The 11,749-nt window shown below is 36.6% G+C and overlaps 1 protein-coding gene across 2 annotated transcripts; it reads left to right on the top strand.

The window, feature by feature from the left end:
- The first annotated feature begins 755 nt into the window (after nucleotides 1–755).
- On the top strand, nucleotides 756–10,179 carry LOC134307911 (GTP-binding protein SAR1a-like). Of its 2 annotated transcripts, none has more exons than XM_062990606.1 (8): nucleotides 756–965; nucleotides 1,061–1,122; nucleotides 4,723–4,794; nucleotides 5,351–5,470; nucleotides 5,582–5,647; nucleotides 7,710–7,813; nucleotides 7,987–8,118; nucleotides 9,196–10,179. In XM_062990606.1, the coding sequence occupies exons 1-8, from the start codon at nucleotides 862–864 to the stop codon at nucleotides 9,310–9,312; spliced, it is 777 nt and encodes a 258-aa protein (XP_062846676.1). In that variant the 5' UTR covers nucleotides 756–861; the 3' UTR covers nucleotides 9,313–10,179. The 2 variants fall into 2 exon arrangements, with proteins under 2 accessions (XP_062846676.1, XP_062846677.1); XM_062990607.1 differs by having other exon boundaries at nucleotides 913–961.
- Nucleotides 10,180–11,749: the final 1,570 nt, after the last annotated feature.

Raw genomic sequence — 11,749 nt, 5'->3', positions numbered from 1 at the left:
ATTGTGTCTTTTTTAACATATCTTTTTGGTATTAACATTTAGTTGTGTTATGATGTAATTTTGCTGGCACTGCTATTTTTTTGAACAGCCTAATATTCATTTTTCTTAACTTTCTGTAAAGGATGAACACAAACTGGCCAAATGTTGTTAATGTTTTGATTTAGAATTGAAAGTGTAGTATTTTCAGTGCATTTGCATTTATGGAAATAAAAGTTATTATAATGATTCTGTGCTTTATTCACTTTTTTAAAGTCACTGCTATTTTTTTGAACACCACTGTATATGTGTATTTGTATATGTACATTAAACATTGTTAATTGATTATGCTACCCCTTAATTACCTTTAATTGTAAGTAAGTTAGAACAAATTAGGGAGTTTCTTTCCTTTCGCCCAGTGGTCTTTGGATAGGCCTCTAACTGACTTTTACCCTGACCAAAATTAAGTGCTTATTAGGGTTAAAAAATATCTCACTAATAAAACTGCACTAGTTGAAACATATTTTATGGTTTTTAACAAAATGGTATAAACATTTTAATATTTTAGGTGTGTGACAGACCAGCTTGGGTAAGGCAGTGGTATCTTATTGGTTGAGGTACTGTACTAGTGATCAAAAGGTTGCTGGTTCAAGCCTCCCACCCACCACCACCAGGTTGCCATGGTTATACCCCTGAGTAAAGCTCATAACCCTCAATCTCTTGCTCTGTATTCGTTTACAACTGTCTAAATTCGACGCTAAATTCGCATATTGGTTTATCACCACCAATATGGTCGGACAGTTTTGCTGTCCAGTAATTTGATTTTCAGATGCAACATGTCTGAATTAAACTGGATTTTAAGGCACATATAACTCGACTTGATATATGAAACGCTGGAGCCTTGAGGCGTGCCGCACATACCATGTGATTCCAGTTTCCAGCACAGGAGGGCGCTGCTTACATTCTCTGATAGCGGACTGCAAATGTCAGTAGGTTTGTTTACTTAATGCGTTCAGTTAGGAATTGTCCTCGGTAGATCACAGTAATCTTTCATGTAATAATCTGGTGAATGTATTAATTACAGTAAGTGGGTAGTACCTGTGAGTAAAAGGAGATCTGACTGGGTGACAGAAGAGCGGATCAGAGGTGGGTTTATACAAAGAAATGCGCATGTGTTTACCATTGTGAGCTGTATAAAACTGTCCGGCCTTAAACGGTGCTTATGTAACAGCCTGGTCAACTTACAAATTCTAATATAATAATAATATAACGACTGTTTATGAATTGGATGCTGTCGTGTATATTTACTATGTAAACAAGTTACAAATGCAGGTTGTTTTGTTCACATTTGAATTAGTGTCGACTGCTCGCTGTCATGTCGACTCATTTTCTCTTGCTTTATAAACTCACTTTAAGAAGGCATTTGGTGAAATACAGTAACTTCAACTGAATAAATTATTAATAACTATTATAATATTTATCAGTGCACTTCAAATGTTACAACTTGTTCAGTGACTCAACCGTTTTTTATTAGACATCGAACTATTAGAGCCATTGTTTATATAACCTTTAAATTAGTAATACTCAACAAACGCATTCATGTTATTTATCGGGATTTTATTTTGATAAAGTCTAAAATGAATAAAGGAGGCAGTAATTTGACTGACAGAGGCGTGTGGATGGTTATGGATGCGGGGTGTCAGGTAACAGTCAAACTCTCCATAAAAATAGTGCTGCAATGTTGCGCTTCTGATAGACTGGACTGGTATGGAACGCCAAGAGGGTCACGTTTCACCCAAAATTGTACTTTTACCCCTTTTACTATAAACGTGGGGCGGCACGGTAACTAAGTGGGTAGCACTTTCGCCTCACAGCAAGAAGGTCCTGGGTTCGATCCCCAGGCGGAGCGGTCCGGGTCCTTTCTGTGTGGAGTTTGCATGTTCTCCCCGTGTCTGTATGGGTTTCCTCCGGGTGCTCCGGTTTCCTCCCACAGTCCTGCAAGTGAGGTGAATTGGAGACACTAAAATTGTTCACGACCGTGTTTGATATAAACTTGTGAACTGATGAATCTTGTGTAATGAGTAACTACCGTTTATGTCAAGAATGTACCAGTGTAAAACATGACGGTAAAACCCTAATAAACAAACAAACAAACTACAAACGTGACACATTTTACGACAACTTTACATCATAATCTTTTTAAAATACTGTATTTAGTTTGCCTCTTTCTGTATTGTTTAAAAGCCCTATAGAAAGTGTTGTTTGGCTCTTTGTGGACGCATTTATGGCGTTTAGCAGACATGTTTATTCAAAGAGACTTACAGCTGTGACCAAATACTGTAGACCCTTGACTTACAAATTTAATTGGTTCCAAAGGGCTGTTCTTAAGTCAAAATGTTTGTTAGTTAAACCAATTTTTCCCATATAATGTAAATAGAATTAATTCGTGCCAGACCTCCCACACCCCCCCCACCCCACCTAACCTTTCTAATGTCTTAAAAGGTCTTTTTTGTTATAAATAAGTATATAAGTATATTTTTCCTTAAATCTTAAATTATAGAATAGACATTACTGTAATAAACAATAATAAACAACAACACACAGCAGTAGTACTGTACTGTACATTAAAAAAACACGTTACATTTCAGTACAGTACGTGTGCTGTACCATACACCATAATAAATTTATAATATTTTTTTTATATAAAATGTATCTACTAGAAACAACAATAACTCTCATATTTCTCTATTATTTCCTTCTTTATTTCAGTAGTGTTGTATTTTGTAGGTGTAATTGCACAAAAGAAAGAATAGTTTACTGAGCCGAATTCCTTCTTCTCTCTCACTCACTGTCCCCTCTGTCTGATACACAGTGACAGCTACTGGCAGGAGTAATTATACAACACAACAAATAGTCATTTTCTCACCACTGCACTTTCTCTGCACCTTCTCTGGGGACATTTTAATATAAAATTTTACAAAATACAAAGAAAACACCGGAAAAACACCGTCCGCTGTCCAAATGTTTGCTCACTGTATATATATATATAGAGAGAGAGAGACGGTTGGAGTCAACTTGTTCGTGACGTCACGTGTTTCGCGAATTTCGGTTCATAATCCGAAATTTGTTCATACGTTAAGTTGAAAAAGATCGTTCGTAACCCAAAATGTTCGTATGGTAAACCGTTTGTAACTCAAGGGTCTACTGTACAGTGCAAACAATTGATGGTTAGAGGTCTTGCTCAGGCTCTTTAGTAGCACTTTAGCAGTGTTAGGGCTTAAACCATCAACTTTTAGAGTACTAGGTCAGAATTTTTAACTGCTGTCCACAGCCAGTACACTGCTCTCTGATAGGAAAATGATCATGATCTCCACCTGTCCATTTTAAGAAATGAATTAGATAAGAATGGACCAGTTAAACTCAGATTAGCCTGTGTTGTCATTGATCATTTACCTCTAAGTTTTGTGTACGTAACAAATTTTTTAATAATGTTTAGAAAGGGTTTTTATTTTAAACCTAGATAAGACTTTTAACTACAAATCCTAACTGGTGGGTGTAGTGGATAGAGTCCTTGACTTATGGGCTGCGTCCAAAATCGCATTCTTCCATACTGAACAGTACGCAAAAGCAGTAGCGGGTAATGTGTCTGAATACGCAGTATTCAATAAACAGTATGCGAAAAGTACCCTGATGACCTACCTCATGGGCAGCCATTTTTGAATATGCAAACACATGACACTGCGGTCCGATAATCTATCCCATAATTCAACTGGAGCTGCAAAGGCGTTCAAAGCGAAAAAGAAAAACGGTGGAAAGTCGGAGTAAGACAAAAAATTTTAATGTTATGATTAAGTACAACCCTGAATAACATTATGAGTAGCTTTGTGGAAAATACAGAATTACTTTTGTCTGATTTTAAAATTGTTATAATTGTGGCGATGTGACATCATGCATCACGTGACGTTGGTAAGCTGGCGGATGTAGTACGTCCAAAGTTGCGTACATACTGCACACTTGCGTACTGATAGAGCTTACTGCTTTACCGGCCTATCAGTGCGCACTTGGTACACACTGTTGAAGTATGTGATTTTGTACACAGCCAATGTGTGTACTTAATAGTTTTTTGTTTAAAACAAAAACCCTGTCTCTGACCTGTAGCAGCTGGCATGGCATGGTTTGTCATTTTCAATTTTTTTAAAATGTGTCCAAATAGGTAGATGTAATCCAAGAACCACAAAAGGCCATGGACTAAAAGGCTGCTGTGCCGTTGTAAATAAACATAGACAAAGAAAACGAAATTTTAAGGTGAAATGAAAAAAATTGGTTTATTACTTAAACACAATGGTCGGAAGTATGTCTGGAGAAGAAAAAAATAAGCCTCTTAAGCCTTTTTAAGATTATCCAAGTACTTGCCTTTCTTGTCAACTATTAGCTCCAAATTTATAAAACACTTTAACTGCGGATTTTCTTGATTACAATGGCAAAATCTTTTCAGTGAGCTCTAATTGACTTAAAGCATTCAAAGCAGGCTCATTAATGGGCAAGTGAAGCCTGACTTTTATGGCACAAAAAAGTAGTCTTTCAAACTTTGGTCCTGGTCGACATTGGTCGGATACCAAGAATATATTTGTATTCTTATGTATCTCTTATATAAATTGTGTCTTTTTTAACATATCTTTTTGGTATTAACATTTAGTTGTGTTATGATGTAATTTTTTTGTCATTATGTTCTGTTTATTTCTTCAGGGAACAGTGACAGAATGTCTTTCATATTTAATTGGATCTACAGGGGATTTAGCAGTGTATTACAGTTATTAGGTAAGTTAAAATGTCTTTAGTGAGTAAAATGTAACTCTCAACATACTAGTTTAAGTTTATTAGAAGTATCTTTACCATAAAAATACCACAACACGCAAAAAGAAAATGCTGGCATGTTCTTCTTTTATAATATATAATCTAGCAACCTGCTGATAATCTACTTTAGTTTACACATCATACAGAGAGGTACAAGGATTCCAGTCATGTGTGGTAATTTGCATCATTGTTTTCTTTCTGTTGAAATACATTTACATTTTTGCTATTTGACAGACTCTCTTGTCCAGAGTGACAGGAGCTTGAGAAAAGCTTGAAATAAATCTAAATGTCAAACCTATTACCTGCACACTTCTTCAGTTAATAGTATGTGAAATCTACACTATCAGTAGAGTTGTTACTATTCTGATATTTTATAGTTAGTATTCCTGCACCTTAAACTGTTGTGTGGATTATGTATAATTTTACTACTGGAGAATTTTGGAAGACAAAATGCAGCAGTAATTCAGTTTATTTCCTCTTACTGTAAATAACTTATCTGAATTATTCTTTCTCTATTCAGGACTGTATAGAAAGAGTGGAAAGCTAATATTTCTTGGATTAGACAATGCAGGAAAAACAACATTGTTGCACATGCTCAAGGACGATCGACTTGTGCAACATGTGCCAACGCTTCATCCAAGTACGTAGTTCTTCCTAACCATGCCAGACAGATGCAGTCCAATATGTTGAGCAATAAAACAGTTTACCTCAGCAGGTCATACATCTGTGTTTGTTTTGGCATTTTTAACAGCTTCTGAGGAACTGACCATTGCTGGAATGACTTTCACCACCTTTGATCTGGGTGGACATACACAAGGTGAATATAGTCTATTATTAAATAGTTTTATGCACATGGTTGGTGGTGGTCATGTTTTTTTTTTTTTTTTTAAATAAGAAATAACATTATACAGAGAACAAACCCTTTTAATGCAATTAATGTTAATTGTTGTGCTTTATTAGACATATTCAAGAAAATCTAGCATAAAATGTGGTAGTGTGTTAATGTGTTAGTAAGTTGATAAGTAATAATGAATTCATTATGGCACATGTATTATTTTGTCTTTGCATTATTTTATCTATCTGTTAAATTCTGCAAACAAATTATAATTGCGTACTAACATTTGCAAAGTACAGTGGGGCCAAAAAGTATTTAGTCAGCCACTGATTGTGCAGGTTCTCCTACTTAGAAAGATGAGAGAGGTCTGTAATTTTCATCATAGGTACACTTCAACTATGAGAGACAAAATGTGAAAAAAAAATCCAGGAAATCACATTGTAGGATTTTTAAAGAATTTATCTGTAAATTATGGTGGAAAATAAGTATTTGGTCAATAACAAACAAGCAAGATTTCTGGCTCTCACAGACCTGTAACTTCTTCTTTAAGAAGCTCTTCTGTCCTCCACTCGTTACCTGTATTAATGGCACCTGTTTGACCTCGTTATCTGTATAAAAGACACCTGTCCACAGCCTCAAACAGTCAGACTCCAAACTCAACCATGGCCAAGACCAATGAGCTGTCGAAGGACACCAGGAAGAAAATTGTAGACCTGCACCAGGCTGGGAAGAGTGAATCTACAATAGGCAAGCAGGTTGGTGTGAATAAATCAACTGTGGGAGCAATTGTAAGAAAATGGAAGACATACAAGACCATTGATAATCTTCCTTGGGGTCAAGATCTCATCCCGTGGGGTCAAAATGATCATGAGAACGGTGAGCAAAAATCCCAGAACTACACAGAGGGACCTGATGAATGACCTGCAGAGAGCTGGGACCAAAGTAACAAAGGCTACCATCAGTAACACACTACGCCGAGAGGGACTCAAATCCTGCAGTGCCAGGCGTGTCCCCCTGCTTAAGCCAGTACATGTCCAGGCCCGTCTGAAGTTTGTCAGAGAGCATATGGATGATCCAGAAGAGGATTGGGAGAATATCATGTGGTCAGATGAAACCAAAATGGAACTTTTTGGTAAAAACTCAACTCGTCGTGTTTGGAGGAAGAAGAAGAACCCAAGAACACCATACCTACTGTGAAGCATGGGGGTGGAAACATCATGCTTTGGGGCTGTTTTTCTGCAAAGGGGACAGGACGACTGATCCGTGTTAAGGGAAGAATGAACGGGGCCATGTATCGTGACATTTTAAGCCAAAACCTCCTTCCATCAGTGAGAGCATTGAAGATGGAACGTGGCTGGATCTTCCAGCATGACAATGATCCCAAACACACCGCTCGGGCAACGAAGGAGTGGCTCCGTAAAAAGCATTTCAAGGTCCTGGAGTGGCCTAGCCAGTCTCCAGACCTCAACCCCATAGAAAATTTGTGGAGTCTGTGTTGCCCAGCGACAGCCCCAAAACATCACTGCTCTAGAGGAGATCTGCATGGAGGAATGGGCCAAAATACCAGCTACAGTGTGTGCAAACCTGGTGAAGACTTACAGGAAACGTTTGACCTCTGTCATTGCCAGCAAAGGTTATGTTACAAAGTATTGAGTTGAACTTTTGTTATTGACCAAATACTTATTTTCCACCATAATTTACAAATAAATTCTTTAAAAATCCTACAATGTGATTTCCTGAATTTTTTTTCTCATTTTGTCTCTCATAGTTGAAGTGTAGCTATGATGAAAATTACAGACCTCTCTCATCTTTCTAAGTAGGAGAACCTGCACAATCAGTGGCTGACTAAATACTTTTTGACCCCACTGTATGCAGTGCATGTGTTAACCAAATATTACACAGAACTTTAACACAACATGGAATTTGACCATGGGTATCTAGACTTCCGGCCTGGCTTTCTGTTAAAGCAAAGTTTATAGGTACATTGTTACTCATGATTTACATCACCATAAATTTCCAAATGAATTTTGTTTCTCAACTACAGCAAGAAGAGTTTGGAGAAATTACTTACCGTGCATAAATGGAATAGTGTACCTCGTAGATGTTGCTGACCGTGAACGTCTACATGAGGCTAAAATTGAACTAGATGTAAGCTTTTATTATTCTTTTTTTTATTATTATTATGCCATTTCATTTTTTTTTCAAATTAAATTATCAGAAATAGAAATATTTTTTAGTTTACCTGAACAATTTGTGTAAAAAAAAAAACTATATAATGTAAATGATGATTTAAAAATACTCTTTTATCTTACAAATTATAGGCCCTGTTAACTGATGAGACCATCTCCAATGTGCCAATGCTTGTTTTGGGAAACAAGATTGATAGACCAGAGGCAATCAGTGAGGATGCACTGAGACAGTTTTTTGGTCTGCAAGGTCACACTACTGGAAAGGTACATAATCAAGAAATGAAACATTGTATAGCTTGTGCCATGATAAACGAATCAGCATTCAACTTGAATGCATTTCATTGTTTTTGTCTTTGGAGCTGTAGCTAACAGGCTTTCTTATTTACAACTATAAAAAACAACATACCATAAATACAATATATAGGCAAATGTGTGTGGACATGTGGACTCCTAATTATTGAGTACAAATGTATAAGTCACATCAACAGTTGTACATGTACAAGTACATTTTGGCAAGCCTTGACCTCAATCCCATTAAACACCTTTGGAATGAACTAGAGTTGAATAGTGCCTGACCCCACAAATGCTCATAATAGGGTCAAGCTTCCTCGGGTGGCACGGTGGCTAAATGGGTAGCACTGTCACCTCACAGCAAGAAGGTCCTGGGTTCGATCCCCAGGTCTGGCGGTCCAGGTCCTTTCTTTGTGGAGTTGCATGTTATCCCGTGTCTGCATGGGTTTCCTCCGGGTGCTCCGGTTTCCTCCCACAGTCCAAAGACATGCAAGTGAGGTGAATTGGAAACACTAAATTGTCCAAGACTGTGTTCGATATAACCTTGTGAACTGATGAACCTTGTGTAATGAGTAACTACCGTTTATGTCATGAATGTGTAAAACATGACGTTAAAATCCTAATAAACAAACAAACATAAGCTTTCTCAAAGACACCACAAATGATTGTGGAAAGGTTTCTTGGATGAATAGAATCTGTTATTGCTGCAAATTGGTGGAGCTACTCAATATGAATACCCATGATTCTGGAAAGGAACGCTGCTGCAACACTGTGAATTTCCCCACTGTGGGACAAATAAAGGATTATCTTATCTTATCTTAAACGGTAGACACTTGGTCAGGTGTCCACATACATTTTCCAATATAGGTTACATGATGTATTGCACCAGATCACCTAATTTTGGAACATTTATGTATTGGAATTGGAATGTGACTCCAGTGTTTGTTGTTGCAGTGCCTAATTAATCAATCAATTGAATTAATTTAAATGAATAATGGCTTGTCATTTACTGACCTTGTTTTGTATTATTGTTGTTTTGTTTGTCTTTAGGGTAATGTTGCATTGAAAGAGCTAAACACCAGGCCGATGGAGGTTTTCATGTGCAGCGTATTAAAGAGACAAGGATATGGGGAAGGTTTCCGATGGCTTTCTAATTACATTGACTAATTCAGTCACAATATTAGTGTTACCCAAACAGCTCGACCCTTCAGACCTACTTCAAATATTTATTAAATGTTTTACTCAGATGTAAAGAACTGTGGTGACATTAAATAAAACATCCATGCTGGTGCTAGGTGCTTTTAATTTGTGCCAAAAATGATTATTTCTCCTAATTGGAGCAAATTTATGGTACATCTGAACAGAGTGGGATTCTTTTATTAGAGATAGTATTGCATTTAGACGTTGCTAGTTTATTATCTGTTACAAACCGTTGCAGTTTGCATATTGTACAGATGTTTTTAAAACAGAGTAGGTGTGCCATGGTGCATCAAAATCTCAAGTAAAGAAAGCTACAGATACAATAACACTAGAGTGTGTTTTATTAGCATATCACTTGTGTGCCTTATGACATCTGGAATGGCAGTAATACAGACTCACTCTTTAGTGCTTTACTCCAGCTAGCAAGACTTGTGGATTTGCAGCACTTTGTACTTAAAAAAACAACACTTGACCTGTTTTACTCCATCAATCATTTGTGCAATAAGTACTTTTTGACTATCAACTACTATTTATATTAAGTTGTGATATGAGAGTACATAAAAACAACACATTGTAGAAGAACACTTAGGTGACTAGGCACTTTTCATGTACAGCATTTGTAAATATTGTGAAAATATTTTGGCTGCTTACCATCGTCCTTTTAAAATGATGTGCCTAAATGTGTCTAAATGGCACAATGTATTTTGGGGTTTTATTGTATGCTTTCTGTGCTTTGTCCTGGCAGGATTCGCATGTCGATTTACACACGGTTACAGATGACTAAGAGGTCAATGGCACATTGTTAAAATTTTGAATAAAGTATTGTAAAAAGTATTTAATTAATGTGTGTTTTTGCAACTCTATTAATTGAATTAATTAACCTCAGTAGTCATGACTGGGGGTGTCATACTGAGAACACAGGACTCAAGGCATTTTAAGATGACAAGGCATTTATAGTCTTTATAATTCATACTACTGTCTATACCACCTAACCTCATAAACTGAACCAGCATAATTATGACTCAGAAATGCACCTGATTGACCTGATTTGTAACTTGGTTACACTAAAGCAAACTAAGTGCCTTTGTTGTTGGTTAAGACTTACAATGTTTAAATGAATTAATAAAATTAGAATAATTACAAACTTGGCTTTCAAAACAACATATTTATATTATTGTTATAATTTTGTATTAACATTCATTGTAAACATTAAACCATGATTAATTACAACCCCAAATCAGAAAAAGTTGGGACAGCATGGAAAATGCAAATAGTAAAAAAAAAAAACCACAGAGTTTCTTAAATTTGCTTTGACTTTTATTTTATTGCAGACAGGATGATCCTGAGATATTTCATGTTTTATCTGCTCAGCTTCATTTCATTTATTAATAAACATCTATTCCTGCATTTCAGGCCTGCAACACATTCCAAAAAAAGTTGGGACTGTAAAGCATTTACCACTTTGTAATGTTGCCATTCCTTTTCATCACACCTAAAAGACGTTTTGGCATCGAGGAGACGAAGTGATTTAGTATTCAGCTTTTATTTTGTCCCATTCTTCCTGCAAACACGTCTTAAGTTGTGCAACAGCACGGGGTCGTCGTTATGTTTTTCGTTTTAAAATTCTTCACACATTCTCTATTGGGGACAGGTCAGAATTGCAGGCAGGCCAGTCCAGTACCCGTACCCTCTTCTTCCACAGCCATGCCTTTGTAATGTGTTAAAAAATGCATGGACGTCCCTGGAAAAGATGACGCCTTGAAGGCAGCATATGTTGCTCTAAGATCTCAATGTACTTTTCTGCAGTAATGCTGCCATCACATAAGTGTAAATTACCTTTGCCAAGGGCACTGACACAGCCCCATACCATGACAGACCCTGGCTTTTGGACAAGTTGCTGATAACAGTCTGGATGGTCCTTTTCGTCTTTGGTCCGGAGCACATGACGTCCTTTTTTCTTTGTCCAAAAAAGACCTGGAATGCTGATTCATCTGACCACAATACACGTTTCCACTGTGTGATGGTCCATCCTAGATGCCACCAAGAAAAGTCAAACTAAATGTAAGGAACACTGCATTTTTATTTTATTTGCATTTTCCACACTGTCCCAACTTTTTCTGATTTGGGGTTGTATTTAAAGCTTTTTTTTTTTTTTTTTTCAGGAAAAGCTGGGGCATGAAACTGATATTTTAATTTTCTTAAACCTTTATTTAAGTCATCCCTCTAGACCTAAATCTATTGATGTCATATAAATAGTCTCAAGTCTAGACTTTGGATCGAGATAAATAAAAATAAAAAAAGTTTGGTTTTACTCCCATCCAGAGCCACGTCCGAGTTTAATATAAAAAAACTGAGGACGAATGAATAAACATGATTTTATTAAAAGACTTTTAAATGTTGCTAG

This window comes from Trichomycterus rosablanca, unplaced genomic scaffold (assembly GCF_030014385.1).
Source record: "Trichomycterus rosablanca isolate fTriRos1 unplaced genomic scaffold, fTriRos1.hap1 scaffold_383, whole genome shotgun sequence".
Classification (NCBI taxonomy): domain Eukaryota; kingdom Metazoa; phylum Chordata; class Actinopteri; order Siluriformes; family Trichomycteridae; genus Trichomycterus; species Trichomycterus rosablanca.
This window is presented reverse-complemented; position numbering and strand designations above follow the sequence as displayed.

Bases quoted from the DNA above. Each gene is read 5' to 3' on its own strand.
- LOC134307911 (XM_062990606.1), top strand. From the start codon at position 862: ATGAAACGCTGGAGCCTTGAGGCGTGCCGCACATACCATGTGATTCCA. The intron at 1,123-4,722 runs GTGGGTTTATAC...TTATTTCTTCAG, and splicing joins GACAGAAGAGCGGATCAGAG to GGAACAGTGACAGAATGTCT. The intron at 7,814-7,986 runs GTAAGCTTTTAT...TACAAATTATAG, and splicing joins AGGCTAAAATTGAACTAGAT to GCCCTGTTAACTGATGAGAC.